Consider the following 11,273-nt stretch of genomic DNA (forward strand, 5'->3'; position numbering starts at 1 on the left):
CAAAATCAACAAATTATCGACATGTAACATTCGGCTATAGCAATAGGGTAACACAGCTCTAGGACTTCTCTTTTTTCTGTTTGCGCGTGCGTACAACGCACGTAGATTTCGCTGTTTGACTTGTGATAATAATTAAGTTTTGTTTTGCTTATTCTAAGCCGGTAACCTTACAATTTCCTAGATTAAGTAACTAAGGTAAGTTACTTTTCGTTGTTATTATAATAACTCAGATTGGTATTCTCAGGTCCTCACAGGGTCGCCATTTTTCATTCTTAATATTTTGGCGTATAAACTGACCCACTGAAGAAAAAAACAGATACCTACTTGAATATGATGATAACATATTAATTATAACGGTGAGCTTGATACAGCATCTTGATTTCTATATTTGTTTTATTCAGAATTAAGGAAAGAAACAGGTACCTAGGTATCTCAATCGTGTTCATTTTTGTATAAGTATAAATATTGTTTTATAGTATATACCTATCTAAAACTCACATAATATTATCCTTAATTATCTCAAAAGAGATTTGATATTGAAATACGACGTATATAAGATACATTCTTGGTTTACCTATCTTATTGTTTTGCTTCATATATAATAAAATTCTACCTCCATTTTTTTTGTTAAGTCTTGTGTTTCGAAGAATTCCTTCTAGCGGTTGATGTATCAAATTTCGTATAGTGTGCAAATTTTTTAGTACCTACGTAGTCTAGTTATTACAATACGCGACTAAATACTCGGTTTTTACATACAGCACATACTAATAATATGTGAAAGTGATCTAAATTACTCAAAGCTGGATGGCCTTAAACAAGATTGACCTTGAAAAACCCTCGCGGTTGTCTCAGTCCCGTTTTCGTGGAATACACCTTTTTTTTTAAATATTCATTCGTATTCCATACAAAGTCTCTCAATTTCCGTTACGAAATTGAAAACATAATTTAGATAAGAAATGAAGCGTTTCTTAATGTAATACATACAAGTTGCAACATGTCTATGTTGTGAACAGCCTGTCATATTATACTGATACTCTATCAACTCAAAATTCTTTACTTGTTATTGGGACTGATAATGAACAAAAATGTGGTTAGTGTTCTGGAGTTTCATGAGACACAGATACTTAAATAGAATAAACAAACAAACAGTTTTCCATTGTTTTGTCCAGTGTTGAGAAACACAAAATGGAAATGTAATGACAGTACCTCATTTAATACTGAATCAGGCTCACTATAATTACTATAAAAAGGTCCAGTATAATAAAGAAATTGCAGCAAGTTTTGGAAATATAGCTTTTTGTCAGACAGTAATGCCTTAGTAAATGGGTACCATTTTTGGGCTAGGAACCCTAAGAAATCAATCATTTTAATGGTACGCTAAACAATGATCACTGGACTATTCATATTACATTTACTCTACTAAAGTGCATTTCTAGAAATGTGAAATAAAGCTTCCTTATTTCATTGCATGAAACACCAGTTTATCTTATTATTGTATAGTTGTGTTCATTTGTGTTTTAAAAAATCATCATACTGCGCACACTAGTTGTTTTTTTACTGTTAAAACCAGACACTAATAAACATTAGTCTGTTCAAAGCCACATTTCAATTTTAACATTTCTCTTGTGATCTTAAAATAAATAAATGAACATCTGATATATTTGTTTTGGTTTTTTTTTAGTGAAGTGACACAATAAGATTGTTTATCTTTTCTAACAGCATGTAAAATTAGTAACAAAAAAGTTATATGAGCATCCATTATGAATAGTTAACCTAGTCCATATGTTTGGGTTATTGAAAACATTTTTAAGCTTATTAAATTTATCATTTAGATGTCCGAACGCGGACGTGGACGAGCCCGAGGGCTAGCAGGTAGAGGGGGCGATAATGCTGCAGCTCCGGCGCGTAGGCCTGGGGAACGACCCCAAGGCCCACCACAACAACAACAAGGTCCTGTGGGGCCCCGTCCTCAGCCACCTTCGGCATGGGCACCACCCACTGTTGCCCCTCCGGTCAGAGCTGGGGTGCCAACGCCAACTGTGCAAGCCGGTAGAGCTTCTCACCGTACCACGCCTACCACCCATCAAGATCATCCTGGGGATGTTGATGTTCAACAGAGGATGCAGGCAATGCAAATTGGTTAGTGATCTTAATTGTAACAATGAATTCAATTATTTCCGCTTTATTCCGATTTAACTCATGAAACAACCGTTTCGATCAGGACAAGCCCAAGCCGGTGCTAGTGGCGATCCAGGTTCGTCAGTGATTGGTCGTGGATCACGTCGTGGTGGCGGCCGAGTGCTGCCTGAACAAATAACCGTTCTTAGGACTCGTCCTACTACTATCCAGTCTAAGAAAGGTACTGCTTTGTTGTTTATTATCTACATTATAAACTATTTACTACACGTAAATAGAACAAATCTGTATATCCATCTAATTTAGTGTTGGAAGTTTTTATTATAAAATCTTAATTTTCTCATAGGTTCATCGGGTACAGTAATTGATTTGAAAGCCAACTACTTCACTGTGCAGACTACACCACAGTGGTGCTTATACCAGTATCATGTAGATATTACTCCCGAAGAAGATAGCACCGCGGTTCGCAAAGGCTTGTTGCGTATTCACGCCAATACACTGGGAGGGTAAGAAATTTCGTAAATAGTTCTTCTACTACCCTACCTATCTGCTGAATGCCTTTTAAATGTAATCTGAATCTTATGTGGTCTTATGGTTTACCTTATAATATGAATACGATAGTAATATTGAGCCCTGAACAGTTTGAGTCAACTGCACATACTCTAGAACATTATCTATCCTCATGAAATTGATAACAAAGATTTAGACCACTTACTTGTGTCCTAATTAAATAAAATATTAACAAAACAGTGCGAGATAGCAACATTTAGGGTACATAGACTTAGAAATAACCTAGTGAATACATGTACAAAATTAATGTTAAATTTTTATGCACTTTACTTTTTTTGCTTCCTCACTTAAATAAGACTCCAGGACACTACATGTGTTTCTTTGGAACATAAAATTTATAAACATGACATCATGACGCAATGATTTTGTGGCTTCAAATTAAAAAAAAGAAGGGGCCACAAATGCTTGAGTTTTTTTTAGTTTGGTAGGAGGTAAATCATAGCCACGAATCTATTGAATTACTTCTAATTTTGGCCTGCACCCTTGCACATCCTATACTAATATAAGGAAAATAGTTGTTATAGTACATGCTAATACTGTTAGTGAAAATGAAGGTGTGGACTACTTGTATAGTACCTAATTTAAGAAAGATGCCAATATGCAGGGCAGCTAGTAAATATTAAATCACATGCTGCCTTTCTGGAATAAAATATAATTGTATATAAATTATTTGTTACTGCTATGTTTTAAGACATAAATTGCTAAATTATTTTTTAATTAATTAATATGCACCTTTGTAGATATCTTTTTGATGGCACAGTTTTGTATACTGTGAAGAGATTACATCCAGACCCTCTGGAACTATATTCTGACCGCAAGACGGATAATGAAAGAATGAGAATTATGATCAAGGTAGGTGATTTGTAAAGTATTTGACAAATTATAATTATTTAATTTTGTTTGTTAAAATAGGATTTCGTGATGCTGAAATGAAAGAAAAAACAGTTGGTAACCTATAATATATTAACTACACCAAAACATCATGCATACAAAAAATCATATGAATATCCTAATAGTTATACCTACCTACGAAGTCCCACACCTGGATAAAAAGATCATAAGCAAAAATAATACTCTTCTAAACATTAAAAAGCATTTATCAAAAACTAGCTGTTGCCTGCGACTTCGTCCGCGTGGTTAGAACATATATAAGCTAGGAATTTTTGAATGGAACCCCTCGAAGATGGTTATTTTTTCCACATTTTCCATTGTATCTTCGCTCCTATTAGTTGCAGCGTGTTGTTATATAGCCTAAAACCTTCCTCGATGAATGGTACATTGAACACAAAAAGATTTTTTTTAATTTGAATCAGTAATGAGATTAGCGTGTTCAAACAAACAAACTCTTCATCTTTATATATTAGTATAGATGTAACACACATTGTTAGAAAAATTCTGAATTAACCTCTTTTCTTCACAGTTAACTTGTGCTGTGAGTCCTGGCGACTATCACTATATTCAAGTTTTTAACATAATAATAAGGAAGTGCTTCAACTTGCTGAACCTCCAACTGATGGGCAGGGACTTCTTTGACCCGGCGGCCAAGGTTAGTAATCTCAACACAGATATTACATTTTATAAAATAATACTGTACTATCTCTAAAATCTGTCATATTTATAGGTTGACATACCGGAATACAGACTACAAATCTGGCCTGGATACAAAACAACAATCAACCAGTATGAGGACCGCTTGTTGATGGTTACTGAAATCACTCACAAAGTAAGTTCAGTGTACTAATATGTACCTTTGAAAGTAACCTTCTTTAGATATCAAATTTATTTTATCTACTATATGTACATATGTATGATTATACAATTCAGTAAAATCTTCTAAAATGGTCTTTAAAATTGTCTTCCCTGAACAGAACTAGCAATTAATATTGATATATTGTTTACTTCTTTTATCAGGTTCTCCGCTTAGATACAGTATTGCAAATGTTGAGTGAATATGCTGCAACTAAAGGCAGTCATTACAAGAGACTGTTCTTAGAAGATGTTGTAGGTGGGTATTTATTTTTATTTCCAAAACATAATGATATTTAAAAAAAAAATGTTAGAAATGAAGTTTAAAAGAAGAAATAATTGACTTGTTACTACTCTTAATACAAAGTTTTAACTGCATTACTAACACAAATCTTCATTTCAGGTAAAATTGTTATGACTGACTACAATAAAAAAACCTACAGGGTTGACGATGTGTCGTGGGATGCTTCGCCACGTTCTACTTTCAAAATGCGCGATGAAAATGTGTCTTACATTGACTATTATTATAAGGTAATCATCTATCTTGGTTTTTTTGTCACCTAATCAATATTTTGTGCTCTTTGAATTTGGTGGAAGGCTCAGATTTTATTTAATTTTATACTTCTACCACATAAGAATAGTCATTCAGTGAATTCATACCACAATCTACTTACTAAATTATATTGAGTTTACTTGATTGTAACCATTTTGCAGAAATACAACATCCGCATCCAGGACGCGGGGCAGCCGCTGCTGATCTCCCGCTCGAAGGCGCGCGACGTCCGCGCCGGCATGCCCGAGCTCGTGTTCCTGGTGCCCGAGCTGTGTCGCCAGACCGGCCTCACCGACGAGATGCGCGCTAACTTCAAACTCATGAAGGCTCTGGATGTCCACACCAAAATCGGACCTGATATTCGTATCCAAAAGCTATTGAGCTTTAACCAAAGATTAAACAAATGTCCAGAAGTAGTAAAGGTTATTATTACATTTTTTAGTTAACTGCTTTTATTTAAATTCCACAACTTTGAAACTTTTTTGAAACCTTTCTATCAAATCGTGGTATCTAGTTTTCTTTGAGTTATTAGTAATATCTAGCTATATAACTGATGTAATATTATTACAGGAAATGGGTGACTGGGCCCTTACTCTGTCCAATGAGTTAGTGAGATTCAAAGGACGTCAGCTACCTGTCGAGAATATTGTACAGGGCAATAACTTGCGTTATCCTGCTGGAGATACCACTGAAGGCTGGACTAGAGACATGCGGTAAGAACAAAATTTAATATACACCTTAGTCCTCAACTAGGTTTCATCAAAGTCCTGGGTATTCCAAAAATTTATTAAAATTTAGGACCAATTAATTGAATATCTTTTATATGTGATACTTTGTTCAAACAGCTCTAAACCATTGTTGGATATTGCGCAATTACCATCATGGGTAGTGATTACACCAGAAAGGCAACGTCGTGATGCTGAAAGCTTCGTTGATCTGATCATTAAAACTGGTGGAGCTGTCAGTTTCCGCATACCCAGACCAGAAATCTGTAAGTGATGTATTATGATATTTTTTAACCTTATAGATTAGCACTAATAACTTATTGAGTACGAGCGTAGTGTATGGAAGGGATATAGTAAACGATGGCAGCGCACGGTGTGGCAGAATTGTGTAACAAAAGGGGTTAGTGAAACTTGTCAAACGCTGTTTTGAAAATGGGTCATTATTCTTGAACTATTTAGAACTATTTATCTGTAATAAATAAATAAAATCGTTAATAGATATATACTTTAACTACCGTAGAATACTAAAATGTGTGAATGTTTTTAGGTTAGAAAAGTACTTACGTTTAAACTTGTGTTATAGGGTGTTACGGTCACCGATGTTTGACGAATGATGTTTGCTCGTATTAAATAACTATTGCCATTAGTTCTTAGTTCTTCGACATTCCTTAAGTGTTCAGCTAAAACCATTTTTTTCCCTTCAGCATAGTTTGGGGCTGGAAACTTATTTCATGTTTTACACTCTCAAAACCAGTTTTTATAATCACATCCATGTTCTCCTTAATTGTTTTTAACATATATCTATAAAAACACTATTTATTGTCTTTCTATATATTTACTTTATTTATTTTAGAACAATAAACATTATGCACTTGTCATTCACTGTTTGACATACTCCCCTTTTGTTGCGTTTACATGGTGGCGCTGGTGTCGTGCACGTTCCGTATAGAGCAAGAGCCCGTGAACCCCAGACCTTCGTTATTTTATAAAAGCTGAAAGTTTGTCAGCGCATACTCCCAACCCAGGTAAGAACGATGGACCATTATGAAGTTTGGGTTATAGTGGCTTAGGCAGGTAAACGGTACTAAAGGTGTGTAAAATACCGATCTAAATTCGTCAAATAATAAAGTGCGATTTTTTGATATTATCTTCAGAATATTATTAAAAATCACGTTATTCATTGCCAGACACTTAACATCGTGGCAACCCCTTGCCAGACACCCTTAATGTTCATGAAATTATAGTTTAACTTACGTTATAGTATAAAAGCTGATTTTTATATATAATACTTGGGTAATAAGTAGATGATGTTTCCTCATTAGCCAGACATTTTTTATAGTTCCAACCCCTTGCCAGACAAGCATGTAGGGTAGCTGTAGGAGCGAGTGCGAGGCAGTATGTATATGAGTGAGTGCGAGTGAGATGGCGAGTTAAGTCTACCGCGATCCCTCACTGCGCAGTTGTTATTTCTACTACGCATGTATTGTTTAGTACTCAGTACATGTTTACATCAGCTAAAATAATATAATATAGCATGATACGTAGATTATATGTTTACAATTTGTTTATGTGACTTTTTAAATTAAAGTGATTTTGTATTATAAAAACAAATCATAGGTGATACATTAATTTGTGTTATTTGCAAAAAAAAGTAGTGATAAATAATATTTTATAGTATGATACGTAGATTATAAGTTTACAATTTGTTTATGTGACTTTTTAAATAAAAGTGATTTTGTATTAAAAATAAGTCATGGGTGATACATTAATTTGTGTTATTTGCAACAAAAGTAGTCTCAAAATAACATTATTTTCTGACGAGACATTGAAAAAATGTGAATTAATTTTAAAATTGCGAAAAAAACATAACCTTAAGTACAATGACATCATTTTTCCACGTGAATACACAGAGGGTGGCTATCACAGGGAATGTTACAAATCATTCACAGGGCTAATGAAAAAATATTTTACCTCAGAACCAAAAAATTCTCAAAAGATTGTTGAAAGAGAGCAAGAAAAAGAAACATTTAAAGACGTTAATACATCAACGTTAATACTTGTAGCATCATTAACCTATTTTTAATTAAATTTTTGAAAAATATTTTATTTTTTGGCTTTTTTTTTAAACCTGTTTTTGATAAAATAAATTAAATTTTTTAACAATTTAAGGTAATTGTAGCATCGAATGTCTTTCCTTAAGATGTTTTTAAAATTTACATAGATTATTAGTTAAATAAATCTGCGCCAAAAAGTTTATTTGCATGAGTCATTCTAATCACAAATCTCTTCTTAAGACATACAATGTTTGTCTGGCAAGGGGTTAGAACTATAAAAAATGTCTGGCTAATAAGGAAATATCATCTAATTATTACCCAAATATTATATATAAAAATCAGCTATTACACTTTAACGTAAGTAATGATATAATTAATGTTATTCTTATCATTTATAACGAATATTTAATTAATAATAATTGAAGATAGCACATATTATTGTTTTAGTTGATGTAAGCATGTATTAAATACTAAACAATACAAACGCATCTCACTCGCACCCACTTATATACATACTGCCTCGCGCTCGCTCCTACAGCTACCCTACATGCTTGTCTGGCAAGGGGTTGGAACTATAAAAAATGTCTGGCTAATGAGGAAACATCATCTACTTATTACCCAAGTATTATATATAAAAATCAGCTTTTATACTATAACGTAAGTTAAACTATAATTTCATGAACATTAAGGGTGTCTGGCAAGGGGTTGCCACGATGTTAAGTGTCTGGCAATGAATAACGTGATTTTTAATAATATTCTGAAGATAATATCAAAAAATCGCACTTTATTATTTGACGAATTTAGATCGGTATTTTACACACCTTTAGTACCGTTTACCTGCCTAAGCCACTATAACCCAAACTTCATAATGGTCCATCGTTCTTACCTGGGTTGGGAGTATGCGCTGACAATCTTTCAGCTTTTATAAAATAACGAAGGTCTGGGGTTCACGGGCTCTTAGACTATTATTTATTAATTACAAATCACATTTTTTATTATAGTGCCCATACGAAATGACGGCCCTATGGAGTATGCTAATGCTTGTGAAAATGCAATTGCTAGGAAGAACCCAGCATTGATTATGTGTGTCCTGGCAAGGAACTTCCCAGACCGGTAATTATTTCTGTTTACAACCAATTGAGTTGACCAGATGTACACTGTTTGTATAGCTTTTTTTAAATTATATGCATTACTTACATTGACCTTCACCAACAGTTATGAGGCCATCAAGAAAAAGTGCACTGTTGACAGAGCTGTGCCTACTCAAGTTGTGTGTGCACGCAATATGACTAGCAAGTCTGCTATGTCAATTGCTACTAAAGTAGCCATACAAATTAACTGCAAAGTAAGTTTTTTTTTTTTTGTTTTGAGCAAGAGAATCTTTTTGGATGAGCAATGCTTTATATATTGGAACACGTTGTCTTTCCTGTTTTGTGTAAAACATATTTTTAACTTTGCAGTTAGGAGGAGCACCATGGCGAGTGGATATTCCATTGCAGAGTATTATCGTAATTGGTTATGACGTGTGCCATGACACACGCTCTAAGGAGAAGAGTTTTGGTGCATTCGTTGCGACTCTAGACAGGCACTTGACGCGCTACTACTCAGCTATCAACTCGCATACGTCTGGAGAAGAGCTCAGCGCTCACATGGGTTTCAACATGGCTGCTGCATTACGCAAATATAGGGAGATTAACGGTTGGTTACTATAATATGCTGTATAAGCTGTATTTCTAATTATAGTTTATATAAAATGTATGTGTTATGGGCAATGCGAATAATCCAATGTTGTATATCAAATAAAGATATTAATTTTATGTATATGCTTTGTTTTCGTAGGAGCTCTACCAGGACGCATATTTATATACCGTGATGGTGTTGGTGACGGTCAAATCCCATACGTACATAGTCATGAGGTAAGTTAACGACTAATGAGTTCTTAGGAAAGTTAGTAGGAAATATTTAAAAAAACCGAGCGCAAATTTTAATTCATGCTCATTCTCTTTTTTAGGTGACTGAGATCAAGAAGAAACTTAATGAGATCTATGGCGATGCCGAGTATAGGCTGGCGTTTATAATCGTCTCAAAACGTATAAATACGCGTATTTTCTTAGACCGCGGGCGCACTGGTGAAAATCCGCGACCCGGTACTGTAATCGATGATGTCGTTACTCAACCCGAGCGGTAAATATAATATAATCATAATATATACATATATTTTTATTTTATATCTTTACAAAGAATGCTGGTTAAAACTTTAATTTCCTATAACAGATATGACTTCTATTTGGTATCTCAAAATGTACGTGATGGAACAATATCGCCAACTTCCTATAATGTTATTGAAGATACTACTGGAATGCATCCAGATCGGGTAATTAATTTTTCATTAATCATAGATATGGAGCTCTCTAAATAATGATTTTATTACAATTATTTCGTTTTCGTTTCAGCTCCAATGGTTGACCTACAAACTCACCCATTTGTACTTCAACTGCTCGTCTCATATCCGTGTACCGGCCGTGTGCCAGTATGCCCACAAACTTGCATTCCTGGCTGCTAACAGTCTTCATAACTCGCCTCATTACACACTCAGTGACACTTTGTATTTCCTTTAAGTATTTTTAGTTTATAACGAGACCAATTAGGTCATTTTTTTGTGATTATCCATTTTCTTAGTATGGTAAGTGTATCTCGGCTCCAGGGTTACATTGACAGAATCATTGAATACTTTGACTTCATATTGCTAAATTAAACTTTATTTAAATACCATTTTTATATACAATGTTTATTAGCTAAGTCAAAGTATTTGTTCTTTGTAAGCCCTAAAAATCGACATTACAAATGTCTTATTTTAAGTTTTTTTTCTATTGTTTTTTTTTAAGACTACATGTGTATGAGGTACTTGAACGGCCAGCATTAAAAAAGACGTGCTTGTTAATGGTTTGCCGAAAAAGCAATATCGACTTACTATATTACTTACAAAATTATGTCTCTTGTGAAGTCTTGTGTGAATGATTTGCTTAACACAAAATAATGCTGAGCGTTCAGGTATTTAATTACCTTGTTTCCATAGTCTACTATAGAGTTAGATTTAGTTAAGACAGCTGTTGTTTGTGGAGAAGCTTTCCAAAAACAAGATTACCTCACTAAAATTAATTGCCTGTTTCTAATATGTATGTTGATTATTATTAGTACAATGTGCTAGTCACACACCACCGATTAAAGTGTTGGATATGTAAAATTGTTGTTAGTTTGTGCTTAACATGATACTTAAGTGAGATTTGTTAAACAAAATGTCAAAAAATATATTCAAAATTACAGTGTTTTTTTAAGTGGTAGTTGAAACTATCAGTCTTCCATCTTGACAGCGTTTTTGACGATTTATGTATGATTTTTACTAAGAATCTCAAAAACATTCTGTAACATCGAAATGTTAAACTTTTTTATACTAAGTACATTTTTTCTATAATTTTTTTGTTTTTCTTT

General features: G+C 33.8%; 1 protein-coding gene across 1 annotated transcript; it reads left to right on the forward strand.

Annotated features, from left to right (window-relative positions):
- The first annotated feature begins 46 nt into the window (after window positions 1-46).
- On the forward strand, window positions 47-11,256 carry LOC113497222 (piwi-like protein Siwi). The gene is made up of 19 exons (XM_026876665.1): window positions 47-195; window positions 1,833-2,139; window positions 2,222-2,359; window positions 2,483-2,642; window positions 3,447-3,558; window positions 4,127-4,252; window positions 4,328-4,429; window positions 4,618-4,711; window positions 4,856-4,983; window positions 5,167-5,427; window positions 5,576-5,718; window positions 5,851-5,996; window positions 8,786-8,897; window positions 9,000-9,129; window positions 9,245-9,482; window positions 9,624-9,700; window positions 9,796-9,968; window positions 10,059-10,158; window positions 10,238-11,256. The coding sequence occupies exons 2-19, from the start codon at window positions 1,833-1,835 to the stop codon at window positions 10,400-10,402; spliced, it is 2,712 nt and encodes a 903-aa protein (XP_026732466.1). The 5' UTR covers window positions 47-195; the 3' UTR covers window positions 10,403-11,256.
- Window positions 11,257-11,273: the final 17 nt, after the last annotated feature.

Source organism: Trichoplusia ni, chromosome 9 (genome assembly GCF_003590095.1).
Source record: "Trichoplusia ni isolate ovarian cell line Hi5 chromosome 9, tn1, whole genome shotgun sequence".
Classification (NCBI taxonomy): Eukaryota; Metazoa; Arthropoda; class Insecta; order Lepidoptera; family Noctuidae; genus Trichoplusia; species Trichoplusia ni.